This window comes from Trichechus manatus, unplaced genomic scaffold, assembly GCF_000243295.1.
Source record: "Trichechus manatus latirostris isolate Lorelei unplaced genomic scaffold, TriManLat1.0 scaffold00072, whole genome shotgun sequence".
Taxonomy (NCBI): Eukaryota; Metazoa; Chordata; class Mammalia; order Sirenia; family Trichechidae; genus Trichechus; species Trichechus manatus.
Genome location: NW_004444008.1, coordinates 6,472,925 through 6,492,181, shown reverse-complemented (window position 1 = coordinate 6,492,181; position 19,257 = coordinate 6,472,925). Strand labels below are relative to the sequence as shown.

The 19,257-nt window shown below is 42.0% G+C and overlaps 1 protein-coding gene across 1 annotated transcript in view; it reads left to right on the top strand.

The window, feature by feature from the left end:
* The window catches only part of ADAMTS16 (ADAM metallopeptidase with thrombospondin type 1 motif 16), a 225,964-nt gene that overhangs the window by 166,689 nt on the left and 40,018 nt on the right, over positions 1-19,257 (top strand). Inside the window, exon 19 of the mRNA XM_004380276.2 lies at positions 218-344. Coding sequence (XP_004380333.2) covers positions 218-344 — 127 coding nt within the window. The remainder of the gene's footprint in view (positions 1-217; positions 345-19,257) is intronic.

Genomic DNA, 19,257 nt, shown 5'->3' with positions numbered 1-19,257 from the left:
GGGAATATGTCTGCCTTAGAATTGATGAACTTCGCTAACAAAAATTATGAAGACAGGTCAGAGAAGTAGAAGGTCAGTAGTTGGCCAGCTGGTCATTAACCCAAAGACATGCAGATGCACTAAGACTTTTAAAAAAGGGTGGCATTAGCTCTTCATCTGCCTTTTACAGCCAGGCCTGCTAGTGAGCCTTGATTGTTGGTCTTGCCCTTCCACACAGGACAGATGGTCACAAGAGCAAGCTGCTACCAAGACCTGAGGTTTCAAGTGAACGCATCCTTCTGCAACCCCAAGACGCGACCTGTCACAGGGATGGTGTCTTGCAAACTATCTGCCTGTCCTCCCAGGTAAGAGGCACCAGGTTCATTCAGTTTTGCAAACATGCTTCGTGTGTCCTTGGGCTCCTGGGTATAGAGAATTAGAATGCTAACTGCTGTCTCTAGTTTCTAAGGGCAAAGAGCAAAAGTTACAAGAACTGCCTCAACAAATGAGCTGAAAAAAGTTTTTTGGCCGAGACTAGTCCAGAACTTCTAATGAATGTAAGCGGAAGTCTGTGTAATGGAATCCAGTTTGTTCTCTCTTTACTTTAATCAGTCGCAGGCTAGCACCAGGGATGACATACTATGGTGATGGTGACATTTTCTCTCCTAGCTTCCTGTCCCCTGCACTACCGTTTACTTTTCTTATTGAAAGGAAAGATGTTAGAGAACCCAATCGCAGGCCTGACCGAGTTGTAAGAAAGATGGTTAGGGTTGGAACAGTGCGCTGAAGGCAGGCGAGTGTGTGGGCTGGAACCTTGGAGAGCAAGGCCTTCTGTGACCGTCTTCTGTGTTCAGGTCCTTTGCCCCCACATAGCTCTGGATGAAAGCTCGGGTCCTCTGAGATGATTGTTTGGCAAGGACCCCAGAGGAGGTAGCCATGGTTCTGCTTTGAGTCTCATCAGCCATCTATCCTGGACAAGCCTTAGCCTTTCTGGCCCTTGCGTTCTTCATCTGTACACGGGGTACATCACAGAGGGGCTGCAAGAATTCACTGAGATTGCGTATTTATGGATGAAAGTCTAACTCCAGCCAGACAGCTCAGGCACTCAAAAACTTAATACAAGGTAATATGATACAGCTTACCAAATAGTTTTTATGTATTTTTATTGTGGTGAGTATGTATATACATAGATATATAACAAAACATTTGCCATTTCAACATTTTTTCATATGTGCGATTCAGTGACCTTTATTACGTCCATCTTGTATAATTATCACTACTATCTGTTTTCAAATCTTTCCATCACCCATAACAGATCTCAGTCTCCTGAAAGCAATGACTTCCCCTGTCCCCCTCCTTACCACCCCTGGCATCCACTAAGAACTTTGGTCTCTAACCCTTCCCGTTGCTCTCGAGTTGATTCCAACTCATAGTGACCTTATAGGACAGAGTAGAACTGCCCCATAGGGTTTCCAAGGCTGTAATCTTTGCAGAAGCAAACTGCCACATCTTTCTCCCTAGGAGTGGCTGGTGGGTTCAAACCACCAATCTTTTGGTTAGCAGCCAGGCGTTCTAACCACTGCACCACCAGGGCTCCTTTTGGTCTCTCCATATACTTGCCTGTTCTATTTCATATGAGGGAACTCATACAGTATTTGCCCTTTTGTGACTGGCTTGTTGTTAAGGTTGATCCATGCTGTGGCATCTATCAGGACTTCATTTGTCTTTATGGCTGAATAATATTTCATTATATGTATGTACCACATGGTGTTTATCCATTCACCTGTTGATGGATACTCAGGTTGTTCCCACCTCTTGGCTATTGTGAATAGTGCTGCTGTGACCATCGGTGTACATGTATCTGCTGGTGTTCCTGCTTTCAGTTTTGCTGGGTACAGACCTAGGAGCGGAATTGCAGGACCACATAGTAGCTCTATGCTTAACTTTTTGAGGAACTGCAAACTGTTTTCCATAGTGGCTGTACTGTTTTAACGTCCCACCAACAATGGATTAAGGGTTCCAATTTCTCCACATCCTCACCAACATCTGTTGTTTTCTGTGACTAAATCATTTTAAAGATCCACAGTATCTGGCAGATTGATCCCACATTTGCTAAACTGCGCTTCAGATGCTTAAAGCTGAATGCTTTTCCCAAAGGCAATAAAATACAGGAAGATTAGAGGCACCATTTATAAGTTCTTTTCTGGGCTATTTTCTATCTCTAGTCTCTTGCTTAAAGAGCCCTGGTGGTGCAGGGGTTAAGCACTCAGCTGCTAACCAAAACATTGGCAGTTTGAACCCACAAAATGTTTTGTGGCAGAAAGATGTGGCAGTCTGCTTTCATACAGATGATAGCCTTGGAAACCCTATGCAGCAGTTCTACTCTGTCCTACAGGGCCTCTATGAGTTGGAATCGACTCCATGGCAGTGAGCTGGGGTCTCTCTTTCAGTGTAGAGACAGTGGCCACCCATTACGTCTGAAGGACTGGGACCTTCCCCCCGGTCACAGTGAGAGGAGGGTATCTCCGTGAAGATTCTTCCTCCTGGTACACCTGTCCCCTCAGAGGCTGGGGACCCACCGTCATTTAAACCCCCGGCCTGGCCTCAGCAATGCTTCTTTAGACCACCACACCCACAGCCTGCTGTTAAGAGTTGCCCTCGGGTTGACTCTGACTCAGGGCAACTGCATGAATGTCAAAGTAGAACTGTGCTCCACAGCATTGTCAGTGGCTGATATTTTGGAAATAGATCACCAGGCCTTTCTTCTGAGATGCCTCTGGGTGGACTTGAGCCTCCTTTCACTTAGCAGCTGAGCATGTTAACTGTTTGCACCTCCCAGGGAGATGCCAGTAAAAAGTTGTGCAAGGATTTTAGGTCATAAGACCGGTTCCCGAGGCATTTGATTTGCACGTGGTAATTCTCTCCAGGGTGGAATGAGGCTCTTAGAATCACTGTGTGACACTGTGACAATGCTTCGTATCTGTCGGTGAGGCCGAAGCCAGCCCTGTGCTCCCCATCAGGCCCAGGAGGTGACGTCCTGCAGGCTGTGCTGGGCTCACCAAGGAGAGCACAGCCCTCTGCTGCATGAAGCGAGGAGCCGAACGTAGATCCAGGATAACTTAGGAATATGACCTCGCGGTCCTTGGGCAGGATGTAACATGGCTTGATTTTCTGCAAAAATGGCCACATATTCTAAAGAAAATGGAGGGGCAAGAGAGCCAGGGTTCCCCCCCCCCCTGCTGGGCTGTTGCACCATCTTGACCCCATTTCCCTGGACAGCAGTGGGGTCTGCGCCTGGGCTCCAGTTAGCCAGCACTGACATCACACAGTAAGTGAATGAGTCAGTTAGAATCTGCCTGGAGCCTCGGTGTCTTTAAACATGGACGTGAGGAGTGCTGCGCTGGGCGTGAAGGCTCTTCTTCCATTCTGAACCAGCACAGGGCTCACCAAGGCAGAATAACCTACAGTTCCTCCAGCTACCCCATCGGTCCCTGACTTCACACTTCAAAGACGGGAGTCAGTCAATGACCTCTTGCCTTCCCTCAACAATCCACCCACTCTCCTTCCCTCCTTCTCAATGGGATGAGCAGACTTGCTCTTAGACATGTCTCGTAAGTTATGTCTCTGGTTTCCCTTCATGCTTACTGATTCCTTCCAAGGAAGGCTTTTAAATGACTGTTGGGTTTTCCCTTATTCTCTGTTGCAAAATGATTATAAATATATATGTATATATTGTATAAATTATTAATATTGTAGTATATATAAATATATGAATATGTATATGAATATTGCAAGTGTATTAAATAATTAATTTTTCCTTATAAGCCACCTCTTTAGCCCTGTAATAATTAGGATTGTTTTTCTCTCTGGGCCTCCTCCTCCACTCCATCTCCTTACAGTTTACCTTTCTCGTATTGAGGGATGTGGATCAAAGACGTCTCTGTGTCTGTCCATGTACTATATACTGAATTCATTCGGGTAAATTTAATAAATAAACTCTGTCAGGAACATTGTATTCTAGAATAAATAAATAAATAATACGATTTAGAGGTGATAGTTTCAGTCTGGGGAAGTTGGAATTGAGGAATCTGGATAATATGTTGAAAAGTGGAAATGGGGACTACTCTAATTCAGCCAAGGTCTATGTCATATCTAATGCCTTGATTTAGATATTCTCATATTTAAATTGAAAATACCATGGCTTATTTGAATTGCGGTGGTGGTGAAGAATATTAAATATATGATGATATATACTGAATATACTATAATATACCATGGACTGCCAGAAGAACAAACAAATCCGTCTTGGAAGAAGTACAGTCAGAATGCTCCTTAGAAACGAGGATGGCAAGACTTCGATTCACGTACTTTGGACATGTTATCAGGAGGGACCAGTCCCTGGAGAAGGACATCACGCTTGGTAGAGTAGAGGGTCAGTGAAAAAGAGGAAGACCCTCAACCACATGAATTGACACAGCGGCTGCAACAATGGGTTCAAGCATAACAACGACTGTGAGGATGGTGCAAGAGCCAGCAGTGTTTTGTTCAGTTGTACATGGGGTTGTAATGAGTAGGAAATGACTCAGTGGCACCTAACAACAACAACATATTTAAAAACAATTCTTTTGTCCTCTGGGGAGAAACCTTTCAGAGACAATGCTATGGCATCACTATAAGCCTCCCGCCACACTTCCCTCCTGTACCATTCTTATGCAGGACAAAGGCGGCAGACACCCTGGTCACTGCCACATCCCAGCACAAGGCGGGGGCCTGATGATAAGTGGGGCTCATGAGGTCCTCGTTAGATAAAAATGATAGGCCAGGCTTTGATCTCAAATGCTTCTGCATTAGGCTATTTTAATGTAATGTGCTTCATTTGCGTGGGTGATGTTGCTGTTGATAGGTGTCGCCAGGTTGGTTCTACTCATAACGAGCAACCCTATGTACAAAAGAACTAAATACTGCCCTGTCCTGCACCGTTCTCACAATCGTTGTTATGCTTGAGCTTATTACTGCAGCCACGGTGTCAATCCATCTCATTGAGGGTCTTCCTCTTTTTTGCTGACCCTCTACTTTACCAAGCATGATGTTCTTCTTTAGGGACTGATCCTTTCTGATAACGTGTCCAAAGTACATGAGACGAAGTCTCCCCAACCTTGCTTCTAATAAGCCTTCCGACTGTTTTTCTTCCAAGACAGATTTGTATATGAGCAATTGATGATCCATTCCGCAGTTGGCCCCTGGCCTTGTTCTGGCTGATGATATTGAGCTTCTTCATTGTCTCTTTCCACAGATGTAGTCAATTTGATTCCTGTGTTTTCCATCTGGCGAGGTCCACATGTAGAGTTGCTGTTTTTGTTGTTGAAAAAAAGGTATTTGCAATGAGAACTCGTTGGTCTTGCAAAATTCTGTCATGTGATCTCTGGTGTCATTTCGGTCACCATCACAAATATTTTCCAACTACCAACTCCTTCTTCGTTTGCAACTTTTGCATTTCAGTTGCCAGTAATTATCAATGCATCTTGATTGCATGTTTAGTCAATTTCAGACTGCAGAAGTTGGTAAAAATCTTCAATTTCTTCATCTTTGGCCTTCGTGGTTGGCACGTAAATTTGAATAATAGTCCTCATTAACTGGTTTCCCTCATAGAGGTGTGGATATTATCCTATCACTGACAACGTTGTACATCAGGATAGATCTTGAATTTTTTTTTTTTTGACGACGAACACGACACCATCCCTCTTTAATTTGTCATTCCCAGCAGAGTAGATCATGTGTCTGTTTCAAAATGGCCAATACCAGTCCATTTCAGCTCACTAATGCCTAGGATATCGATGTTTATGTGTTCTGTTTCATTTTTTACCATTTCCAGTTTTCCTAGATTTATACTTCGTACATTCCACATCCAGTTATTAATGGAAGTTGCAGCTGTTTCTTCTCATTTTGAGTCATGCCACATCAGCAAACGAAGGTCCCCAAAGCTTGACTCCATCTACATCATTAAGGTCGACTCTACTTTGAGGAGGCAGCTCTTCTCCAATCATATCTTGGGTCCCTGCCAACCTGAAGGGCTGATCTTCCGGCACTGTATCAGACAGTGTTCCTCTGCTATTCGTAAGGTTTTCACTGGCCAGTATTTCCAGAAGTAGACTTCAGGTCATTCTTCCTAGTCTGTCTTAGTCTGCAATCTCAGTTGAAACCTGTCCACCAAGGGTGACCCTGCTGGTATCTGAAATAGTGGTGGCAAAGCTTCCAATATCACAGCAAAAAGCAGGCCGCCAGAGTACAACTGAAAGACACGTGGTGATATTAAGGGGCTGGAAAGTCTGTGCTGCCCAGAGGGCCGCGCTGTGTCAGGGTAATGGTGTGGGCCGTGGACTCAGACTGTCTGGGTTCACATCCCACCTCTGATTTGAAGTGGCTAATAAAAGCTATCTGTCTCAAAGGGGAGGGCAAGGATTTGATTAGATAATCCACATAAAGCTCTCAGCACAGTACACGTACATGCATGGTGAACACTCAATAAATCTTAGCTATTTTTAACTTTGCAGTAAAAGGAGAAAACAAATTCTCATCTGTTATTTATTTAGTCTGTTGGACAAAATTACCAATGACAGACACAAAAGGATTAGCCTATATACATGTATTGATCCTTGTGGCTTATTTTAGCAATTCAATTGGGAAAAGAAATTTTAATGAAAAACTGTTTTGTTTTTCCTCTGAAATATAAGATAGAGTTGTTTCTTGTCCAGCATACTGACAATGTTTTGTTCCTGATTAAATGGGCAGAAGACCCACATTTCATTTCTGTCTTATCAGACTGGGGCTCCATGAATCTATGTGGCACTCACCAAGCGTCTCCAGGATCTGTTGTTTTACCCCAATAGGATCTCAGAGCTGAAACAACTGCCCTCCTCCACCTCATCCTTGTCATCCTTTCTCATTCTAAATGGCAAGATGCTGTTGGGTGCAATTGGGTGTTTCATGTTCAACTGGTAGGAAAGTCCCAAAGAACTGAGGGGTGGAATCTTTACAGCATCTCCACCCACAGCCTTCTCATTTTTAACTAAAATGGAAAAGTAAAGCCATCATGCTGGTTAGAAACCCCCAGCCTTCTTCTGTCCACATCCGAAAGCTGTGTGTTCATTGTCTACAGCGCACAAGGCTGGGATACTGTCAAACGGTGGGGGCCCTTGGCCAGTAGAACCCCCAGGTTGTAAATCTCTGCAGGGGACAGAGACTCTATGCTGGAGGAATACGATTTTCAAATGCCCGTGAGGCTTTTACCAGCAGGAGCATCGTGGCTGGATCGCGGGACATCAGCAATCCCAGGCTGCTCCCCGGGGCTGGTTTTCCTCTGGCTTTGCAATGACGCTGGGACGGACAGGCAGCTGCAGCTCACCCACGCTCCTCACATCTGCCCAAACCTTCGCGTGAATCAGGCATTTTTATCACTTGCTTTTGAGATATGAACTATAAATCACACAAGAATGTTTCCCTTGTACTTCTCTGTTTATTTAAATGGAGCACCCATCCTTTATGTTAGCTCTCTTGTCTGCTGGACATACACACAAATAGCATACCTGCCTGCCAATGCAGTGAAGATATCACGAGAGGAAATGCCTTCCAGATGTTCAGCAGACACTTCCCTCTCCCCACGGTGCTCTTCTAGGAATGCAGAGTCAAAGTATGAATCAGACACATTGTGAGCAAATGTGCTTTCCGCGTTTAGAAATCTGTGCAAATGTGGCCGCCTCCCTGCCATCTTTACCACTTAATTCTCGGACGGCCATATATATATATATATATATATATTTTTTTTTTTCCCCTATTCCTTTGTGATTTCTTACAAGTCCATTAGCAGATGTTTCTTCCTTTTTTCTTTTGCAACCAAGTTACATAGATAAACAACTATTCATTTGCTCGTGTGCTGCCGTAACTAAAGATAAGACTCGGCAGGACAGTGTGATTACTAATGCTGTTCTATCTCGCCGCTGTCAGAAACATACGGGTGGTGTTATTTTCTTGTATCTTTTATATATGAGTCATGAACATATTACCCACCCAGTCCTGTATAGGTGTTAAGGTAATGAACCCCCCCCAAAAAAAACAAACATTGCCGTCGAGTTGATGCTGACTCATAGTGACCCTGGAGAACAAAGTAGAACTGCCCTATGGGATTTCTAAGGCTGTAATCTTTTTAGGAGCAGACTGCCACATCTTTCTCCGGAAGATTGGCTGGTGGGTTTGAACCACCGACCTTCAGGTTAGTAGCCAAGTGCTTAACCACTGTGCCACAGGGCTCCTTCAAGGAATGAAATGAACCCTATATATGAAAGGTTTGATCCATGGGAATTACAATGAAATGAGCATTTCAGTTCCTTTAATTATCTGATTGGAGTCCCTGGGTGGCACAAACCACTAACAAGCTGCTCACCGAAAGGTTGGAGGTTTGCGTCCACCCAGAGATGCCTTGGAAGAAAGGCCTGGCAATCTATGTCAGAAAAATCCGACAGTGAACACTCTTTGGAGCACAGTTCTGCTCTGACACACATGCAGGCGCCATGAGTCAGAATCGACTCAAGGGCAACCGGTGCTTTAATTATCTGATTAACAGAGAATCCAGCAGCTGCAGGGCCGTCTTCTGCACAGTTGAAGGCCCCCCCCCCGCCCCCAGAGCGTGGTTGATGCCCTTCCGTTGCCGACTTGGAATTCTTAATCTTTTTTGAACACGGGGGCTGGCATTTTCATCTTGCAGTGGGCCCCATAAGTTGTGTAGCAGGTTGTGCCCGGTGGTCCCACTTCTATTTCAGTGTTGTTTCTGGGATATTTGAGAATGATACTAGTGTTTCTTGTTTTCGTGAATCAGTTATGCGTTGCTCTTGAGTTAGGGAAGCTATTCTACAATAACTTCAGACCATGGATTTCTGCAAAACCACAGTGCTAGATGTAAATGATATCGGATATTTGGCAGCAGCTCCCTGCCATTGCTTTCTTTCCTCATATGGGATGAGCCCCCGTTTTTCTGAATCTTACAACGTAGCAGATGAATGAAGCAACCACGAGCGAGGCGTTCGAGTTTTCTGACAGGTTCTCTAGATTCCAGCTCTTTCCTCTGCCCTGTTCTGTGCAGAGAGAGCACAGCTATCAGAGAACCAGACAACAGATCTCACACCCAGCTTCGTTAGAGGACGTGTTCTCTGACCACCGCGTCCCCGTTGAAAAGACATCTTGCCTTTCTCTGTTTAATCAGGGAAAACGGAAGTGGTGACAGTGTCTCTGCCGTCAGCACCCCCTTTAAGAGATGGGAGCCCCTGGGTGGTGCAAACAGTTAATGTGCTCGGCTGCTGACAAAAAGGTTGGAGGTTCGAGTCTACCCAGAGATGCCTTGGAAGAAAAGCCTGGTGATCCACTTCTGAAAACATCTGCCACTGAAGACCCTGTGGAGCACAGTTCTACTCAGACACACATGGGCTCACCCTGAGTCAGAGTCCACTTGACAGCAACTGTTTTTTGTTTGTTTGTTTGTTTGTTTTTAAAGAAATGCCCATCTAAAGCACAAACTCACCAACTCAGGTCTCAGTATCATGACTTGAAACTATATAACCACCTAAGTGTGATGATTATAGCTTGGTTTAAAAGTCTACAGGAAGTGCGCTACCGTATCTCCGCAGGCAAACGCCACATGTACCGAAACAGTGAATGCACACTGCATTGAAGCAGGTGCAGCTATTTGTTCACGTGTATTTCTAATGCAAGTTAAGTTATAAATATGAACATAACTAGTCAGAGGCAAAACACCATGCTTGGTAAAGTAGAGGGTCAGTGAAAAAGAGGAAAACCCTCAACGAGATGGACTGACACACTGTCTGCCAACAACGGGCATAAGCGTAACAACGATGGGGAGCACAGTGCAGGACCGGGCAGTGTTTCGTTCTGCTGTACCCAGGGTCGCTATGAGTCGGCACCGACTCGACGGCACCCAACACCACCACCAACAGGCAACACTGATTGGACTTATTTCCTAAGTCACTGAACTATTAACATGAAACCATTGCAGAAGTAGTAGGGATAGAAACATTAATTAGCAACCATGAGGTTTAACTTTCTAAATCTGGATCTGGCATTTCACGCCCCAAAATCTGCCTTACGTCGTTCTGTAAAATATTTTGTATTTTGAGGGTTCTTTGGCTGTTTAGTTGGTTTTGGTTTATTTTGTTTGGTTTTTAGTGTGTGCATGTCCTGGTGTTTTACTTCCAGTATTTTTTTTTTAATCCCTATCAGCAAAGGCATAAATATACCTTGGGGATGCTTTTGTTTCTCAAGAAAATTACTGGTTATTTAGGATAAATAATGCTTAAATATTTCACAATATTTTTATTGTTATGGTCTGTAGGCCACAAGGTGATTAGATTCTTTTTTTCAACAAAAGTCTTCTAATAACTTACACCACAGTAGATGCTTCTAATAATTTGGTCTAATAATACTAAATAACACACACACATATATAATAAAATAAGAAATAATATATATCACTGGATAGCCATATCTATATCCACATATTCACTTTGGGGGTATTAATATGTGCTTCTGGAAATGCTTGTTGAAAACTGGAAGGTTCACTCAGAATCAGGACTTTTGGGGTGAGAAAATAAGATACTATTTTAGGTTCACTTAGGCACTATTGCTTTATACTCTGGTCCACGAATTACACAGAATGGTGGTTTCGTTGTTGTTTGTTTGTTTCCAAATTTGTGGAGGCTTAGGGGTAATTTTTTTGTTATTTCAAATATTAGATTGAGATCAAAGAACAGTTAAAATTATATCACCTCTGGCATTTTTGAGACTTCCTTTACAGCTCACAAGGAGAGTTTTTATAAACATGGCCTGTGGGAATGAAGGAATGTATATTCTATGTTGGAGTAAAGCTATTTATATGCCAATTAGGTCAAGCTTCTGAGTTGTTTATTCTAATGTTAGTTTCTAATTAGTTTGCCCTCTGTATCTTTCTGAGAGGAACGCATCTTCAGGCTCCACTTCTAATTCTAGTTCTCGTGCTATTTCCACCACATCAGCAGCTACTTCCTCCACTGAAGTCTAGAACCTATCAAAGTCACCCATGAGGGTTGGAATCACCTTCTTCCAAACTCCTGTTATTGTTGATATTTTGACCCCATCCCACGAATCATGAATGTTCTTAATGGCATCTAGAATGTTGAATCCTTTCCAGCAGGTGTTCAGTTTACTTTGCCCAGATCCATCAGAGGAATCACTATCTGTGGCAGCTATAGCCTTATGAAATGTATTTCTTTAATAATAAGACTTGAAAGTCAAAATTATTCCTTGATCCATGGGCTGCAGAATGGATATTTTGTTCGTAGGCATGAAAACAACATTAATCTCCTAGTACATCAGAGCTCTTGGGTGATCAGGTGCATTCTCAATGAGCAGTAATAATTTGAAAGAAATCTTTTTTTCTGAGAAGTAGGTCTCAACAGTGGGCTTACAATATTCAGTAAACTATATTGTAAACAGATGTGCTGTCATCCAGGCTTTGTTGTTCCATTTATAGAGCACAGGTAGAATAGATTTAGCATAATTCTTAAGGGCCCAAGGATTTTCATAATGGTAAATGAGTATTGGCTTCAAATTAAAGTCACCAACTGCATTATCCCCTAACGAGAGTCAGCCTGTCCTTTGAAGCCAGACACTGACTTCTCTTTAGCCATGAAAGTCCTAGTTGGCATTTTCTTCCGATGTAAGTCTGTTTTGTCTACATTGAAACTCTGTTGTTTGGTATAGCCACCTTCATCAATTATCTCGGCTAGATCTTCTGGATAACTTGCTGCTTCACCTTGAACTTTTATGTTATAGAGACAGCTGCTTTCCTTAAAACTCAGAAGCCAAACTCTGCTAGCTTTAAACTTTTCTTCCACAGCTTCCTCACCTCTTTTAGGCTTCAGAGAATTGAAGAGAGTTAGGGCCTCGCTGTGGATTAGGCTTTGGCTTAAGGGAATGTTGCGGTTGGTTTGACCTTCTATCCATACCATTAAAACTTTCTCCATAACAGCTTATTGCTGTTGGAGTGGCACTTTTAATTTCCTTTAAGAACTTTTCCTTTGCATTCATGTCTTGGCTAACTGGTGCAAAAGGCCTAGCTTTTGACCCGTCTTGGCTTTCAACATCCCTTCCTCACTAAGCTTAATTATTTCAAGCTTTTGATGTAAAGTGAGAGACATGTGATTCTTCCTTTCACTTGATCACTTAGAGGCCATTGTGGGGTTATTAATTGGCCTGATTTCAATATTGTCATGTCTGATGGAATAGGGAGGTGTGAGGAAAGGGAGAGAGACGGGAATTGCGAGTCAGCGGAGCAGTCAGAACACACACAACATAACACACACAACATTTATTGATTAAGGTTGCCATTTTATAGGGGTGCATGCATATGAGGCAACTGAAAATACTACAGCTTGGGTCAGGCACACCTTAGTCTTCAAAGTGACATCTTTGCTTTTCAACACTTTAAAGAGGTCTTTTGTAGCAGATTTGCCCAAAGCAATACATCGTTTGATTTCTTGACTGCTGCTTCCATGGGCGTTGACTGTGGATCCAAGTAAAATGAAATCCTTGATGACTTCAAGAAAGAACTACATTAACCATGTAACAATTTATTAAAATCCAAAATGTGATATTAATATTCTACAGAACAGTAATATAATTGAATAACATAGTTCCCATATTTGGGTCTGTCTATAAATGACTCTGTAGAGGAGCCCTGGTGGCACAGTGGTTCAGCACTCAGCAGCTAACTGAAAGGTTGGTGGTTCAAACCCACCAGCCACTCCATGGATGAAAGATGTGGCACTCTACTTCTGTAAAGACTGAAGCCTTAGAACCCTATGGGGAAGTTCTGTTCTGTCCTGTAGGATCACTATGGGTCAGAATCAACTGGATGGCAATGGGTTTGGTTTTTGTTTTTTGGTATAAATCATTCTGCATTATTTAATAGCAGCCACGATTAGAGTGATAAGTTTTAGACAGTGTTCAGATTTGATCATAAAATTAAGAAATTCTGCAGTTTGTAAATTGTGGGTGGGCTGAATATGACATTATATGTGACCAGCCTGTATTTTATGCTCAGGTAATAGGCATATTCTTGGTAATGCCAGAAAATAGAACATTGGTAAGTGTCTCGCCCAACCCTAGGAAATGACGTATGACGTTGTAATAAAAGAAGTTTTTTAGGTGGTTGTTGTCATTGGGTGCCATCGAGTCGATTCTGACTCATGGTAACCCCATGTGTGGCAGAGTAGAACTTCCCCATAGGGTTTTCTCATCTGTAATCTTTATGGAAGCGGATCACCAGGTCTTTCTCCTGTGCAGCCACTGGCCAAAACTCTTGGACTTTCTCTTCCAAAACAAGATGTTTCCCTCTCTGGATTTCCCTGATGTCTGAGAAACTCAGAAGTCAACTTAACTTGGGAAGGGCAAGAGGGTACCCTTTTTTTTTTTTTTTGTCTTAAAGAAGAGAATTTATTTTCTCACAGTTTTGGAGGCTAAAAATCCAAATCAGGGTCTTGGCCACGTCATTTGCTTTATAGGCGTCTCTGCTAGTTTCTGGTGGCTGCTAGAAATCCTCGGTGTTCCTTAGCTTGTAGATGATTCTCACATGGCATCTGGCTTCCCCCTCTGCCTGTGTTTCTGTGTCTATTCTGCTTTTCTTCTTTTATTTTTATAAGATGCCACTTAGAAGTGATCAGGTTTAGGACCCACACCCTACTCTGGTCTGACCTCAAACAACACCCCTATTTCTAAACAGAGTCATATTTACGGGTACAAAAAAAACCTGTTGCCGTTGAGTCAATTCCAACTCATAGTGACCCTATAGATGATGATTTATGAGTACAGGGGTGAGGAATGCAACACATATTTTGGGTGACACACTTCAATCCATAGTGGAAGTGTTTCTTTTTTCAAGAATGGATTTGGGATTGCATGATGATTTATATCAAGAGATCCCTCATATTGAACATTGTTACATTTTTGGAGTTAATTTTTGGCTACGCTGATTTATTTTTCAATGTGCTGTGACCATTCTTGATGTCATTGCTAAAGGTGAGCCTGCGCGTCTGAGCTGAGCACATCAAAGTGGGAAGCAGAGAGGGAAAGGATGGGAGATGGCTTTCTTTCTCTGCATCACAGCTGTCGCTCCTCTGAGGACCTCATTCCTTCCGCACCTCAGAAATTCTCCATTTTAGCCTAGAGGAATTACTCAGCCCTTCATTGTCGCCATAGCAACACCTGCGAGGGATGGGCTCCTGACGTTGTAGAGCCTTCCAAAGGTTCTTTAACGTTTTAGACAAAACTTACAAGGTAGTACCACTTAGCGTATTGTGAAATGGCACTTTACTGCTCTCTGAAAAGATACCTGAGCCTTTTTGGTAGGAAAAGACATTTTCCCCACATAATCCTTCACCCTCCTGCCTGCTTCCCCATGAATCCCCTCATCCCACCATCATGATAAAAGAAAAAAAAAAAAAAAGAGTTTCACTAAATTAATCACAGGGCTAAATTAAATTACAGGGCTAGGAAAATTGAGAAACTAAGTAGAGGAAACTCACAGAACCTTGGTAAAGCTATGTCTTAGGGGGGAACCACACTAATTCATTATAGAATTTGATGTGGGAGTTTAGTTTATTTGTCTTGTAATTCACTTTAGCATTTTGGCTAATAATGTTGTGCTGACTTGTTGATTTGTTTGTAAACCATGCTTTTGCCAAGCATATTCCTCAGTTATAGAGATTTGAGTAGTTCTGTCATGAAGTTATTAGAGTCTAAAAGCAAAATAAGACTTATCCTTCAATTTTATCATCTAGTTATGAGATCTTTCCACAAGTATGAATAAGGTTACTAAATCTTAGATTTCCCCCATCCTTCTTTTCCTGGGGTTTCTGCTGAAGCAGCTCTTCCTTGTACAGTTTCAGATAAATATTACGTATCATTTATTGCATTTTGTGAAGGCATGCATACTTTTTAAACCAATATTCCAAGAAACACAGATATCCTCTTCCAGTTAATTTTGTCTAGATAAGTTTACATTCTCAATTAAAACGCCACTTTTGAGGTCAAGACCTCATCTCACCAAAGAAATAATGATGCAAGGTTTGAAAAAAAAAAAAAAAACAACTGTGGCCACATGACATCATAAAACACTTTTATGTTCAACTTGATTCATTTTCTGCAGGTTCCGTATAAGTTCAGGGCAAAGGGACCTGAAACAAAAAACAAATTCTTAATATGCTCTGACTGTGTTCACCAAGAATGTAACAGTCATGAAGGAGCGACCACAGTCTCCGAGACTGTTTAGGTTTGTCTGGATCCAACGCCAGGGAGAGCTCCCTCCTCCATCAGCCCCCATTATTACAGAATCTGATTTTACACTGATGTAAGTGAAACTCCAACAGGGAGGAATTTTTAATGGTTTTGATGAGTTTATTATATATGTTTCTTTAATTAAAGAAAAGTCAAAGAAAATAATCCATTTGAATGCTCAAAATTCACCATTTAAACTATATCTAGAGTTTGCTTTTTTCATCTATTATTCTGAATTAAATTTTATTTTATTGAGTAACCACATGCCCATAGTATTAAAAATCGTATTATACTTTAAAGATTTGTTGTTGTTATTATTAGGTGCTTGCAAGTCAATTCCAATTCATAGCGGCCTCCTGTGACAGAGTAGAACTACCCCATAGGGTGTTCTTTAATCTCTATGGAAGCAGATCACCAAGTCTTTATCCCCTGGAGCTAATGGGTGGGTTTGAACTGTCACATCAACCTTTAGGTTTAGCAGGTGAGCACGTAACATTTTGTGCCACCAGGGCACTAGTGGTAGAGTAGTTAAGCACTCCGCTGCTAACCAAAAGGTTGGTAGTTCAAACACACCAGCCACTCTGCAGAAGAATGGGGCAGTCTGCTGCTATGAAGATTTACAGCCTAGGAAACCCTATGGGGCAGTTCTACTCTGTCCTGTAGGGTTGCTGTGAGTCAGAATCGACTCAATGGCAGTGAGTTTGATTTCTTTTTTTTATTTTTGGCTTTATTTTTTTTGTTTTCTTGTCAAAATTACAATCCCCTGCCCCCTCCACTCAACCTGCCTACCAATCCCACTGACCAAAGGCAACCATTTCAGTTACTTTAGCTCTCTCTTCTGAGCCATCCATAGTTCATAATTTCTAGATATTTCTAAATAATATGTATTGTTACCATTTTCTTCCTTATTGGTTTTAAAGACAATCCTATCACCCATCACAGGTGAGAACTTCACTGTTTTTCATCACCTTTTATCACTCTTACACCCCTTGGCACTCTTAACATCAACTTCCTCTCCCTCCGTCCTGCCAATAAGATACTCTCCATTCATATCCCTTATTTACATCATTATTTGTTATTCCTTCCTGAGCTTAGAAATCCCTGATTCTATTGTCTTTTATATACAAAATTTTATTTTTCTAAGAGTTAATCATTGCTTGAATTTTGTTTGATTAGCTTTCTTCACATAAATTCTGTAGGATTTATTAAATTCGTTCATTCATAAATATAAATCGAGGGTCTTCTCTCTTCTGTGTCTCAGGTGCTATCTAGAATTGAGACATGTTAGTGAATAAGCTGACAGAAGTCTCTGTCCACCAGGAGCTTATTTTCAACTGAGGGGAGATACAGAGTCAGCAATAAACATAGTAGGTTTAAAAATGAGATTGTGTTTTAGGAGATGATAAAGGTCATGGATAAAAGGCAGAGGGGGGAAATAGAGCAAGTGACCGAGATTGAAGTGCTGGGAGGAGGTGCAGTGCTCAGGGTCAGCATCCTCTGAGCAAAGACTGGGAGGAGGTGAGGATGCCACAGTCCTCACCACTGTATTTTACACTCTGGCAAAGATGTCAGAGAATCCTGGGTTCCTTTCCCTCTTCAAACCTGTTATGGATTGAATTTGGTCCCCTGAAAATGTGTGTCAACTTGGCTAGGCCATGACTCCCAGTGTTGTGTGGTTGTTCACCATTGTGTGATCTGGTGAGATGATCCTATGGGCTGGAAATCCTGCCTGTATGACGTTAATGAGGCAGGATTAGAGGCAATGATGTTAATGAGGCAGGACTCAATCTACAGGATTAGGTTGTATCTGGAGTCAATCTCTTTTGAGATATAAAAAGAGAGAATCCAGGAGAGAGGAGAGGGACCTCCTACCACCAAGAAAGCAGAGCCTAAAGTGGAGTGTGTCCCTTGGACCTGGGCTCCCTGCACTGAAAAGCTCCTAGACTAGGGGAAAGTTGATGACAAGGACCTTCCCCCAGAGCCGACAGAGAGAGAAAGCTTTCCCCTGGAGCTGGCACCCTGAATTCAGGCTTCTAGCCTCCTAGACTGTGAAAGAAAAACTTTCAGTTTGTTAAAGCCATCCACTTGTGGTATTTCTGTTATAGCAGCACTAGATAACTAAGACAAGACCTCATTCCTGGTGCCTCCATCTCTTCTTTCCACCAGGGAAGACCTGCCAACCTGGGGCTTCCCTTGTTTCTCTGTGATGTGGAAGACCCTGTGTGTGGATGGCAGGTCATTTTGTCTCCTGGTTTGTACCTCCATGTTTGCACCACCATGCCTGCCAACTGCCTGAGAACTTCTGGGGAGGTCGATTTTTCTGGGGCTTCTCCTGTGATGGATAGTTTGAGAAAAGAATTTGCGGGTAGAATTCATTCTCCCTTGGAGCTTTGTAGGCATGCCATCTTTGTCTTCCATCTTCCTGTGTGGCTGCTGGCTGCTGAGAAGTCCACTGCTTTTCCATTTCCCATTCTTCTGTTTGTGAAGTGGTGTGTGCGTGTGTGTGTGTCTTCCTCTCTTTCTGGACACTTTGGGTCTTTTTATTTATTCCTGAGATTCAGATGTACTCTATTTTAATGGGCATTGTATTTTCATTCTTTGTGCTGAGTACATAGTGGGCCCACTCAATCTGGAGACTTCTGTGGATCAGTTTTGGGGGAAAACCTTTTTATTAATTTCTGCCTTTTTTTATATTCTTGCTATCTGAACTCAAACATGTTAGACTAATTCTTTAATGTTCTTGTTTTCTTTTCAAATGTCTGACATCTGTCTCTTCATTCTGGGGATTTCTTTGACTTTGATGTCCAGGTTTTCTGCTGTTTTTGTTTGCTTGCTTTGTTAGGTAGCTGACTACCCTTCTTTATATTTCCAAATGCTCTTGGTTTTTTTCTTTTTTGGTCTTTTATCATCCCCCTTTCGGATGTCACCCTGCTCTGCTCTCTTCCCTTCAAAGATACTATAGTAGTTTCTTTCTTTATTCTCTTACCCTGCTAGGTAAAAATAAGTCAACTGCACATTTTTCCTTTCATTTTCTATTCCTCACAGCCCAGGTCCCAATCTTTGTTATACTTGCTTCCATGTTTTTCATTTCGTTTTATTTTAATGATATTAATATTTTAATATTGTGTCTATCCTTTCAGTAATTGTTAAGATGTTAATTGTTTTATAACTTTTTTTATAATTATCTATTTAAATGAGCCCTATGGTCTTGTCAGTCCTTTCATATTATGACTTTTCTGCTCTTGAGTTCCATAGTTTGAATCTTTTCTTGGTCAGCTGGAATATGTCCTAAGGAGGTTCGTGTGTGTGTGCGTGCGCGTGCGTGCGTTGAATTTTTTTTCTTAATTTATTATTTATTTATATTGTACTTTAAGTGAAAGTTTACAGCTCAACTTAGTTTCTCATATAAAAATTTATGCACACATTGTTATGTGACCCTAGTTTCTCTCTCTATAATGTGACAGCATACTCTTCCTTTCCACCCGGGATTTCCCATGTCCATTCAAACAGCTCCTGACGCTCTCTGCCTTCTCATCTCCCCTCTGGATAGGAGCTGCCCATTTAGTCTCATGTATCTACTTGAATTAAGAGGCACACTCTTCATGGGTTTCATTTTATGTCTTATAGTCCAGTCTAATCTTTGTCTGAAGAGTTTCAAGGAGGTTTCTTTTTTTTAAATATACTTTATTTTTTGTTTTTGTTGTTGAAAATAGACACACCAAAACTACACCAATTGAATTATTCCTACACATACAATTCAGTGACATTGATTGCATTCTTCCAGTTGTGCAACCATTCTCACCCTCCTTTTCCCAGTTGTTCCTCCCCTATTGACGTAAACTCACTGCCCCCTAAGTTTCCTATCTAATCCTCCAAGTTGCTGTCATCAATTGGATCCTGTAT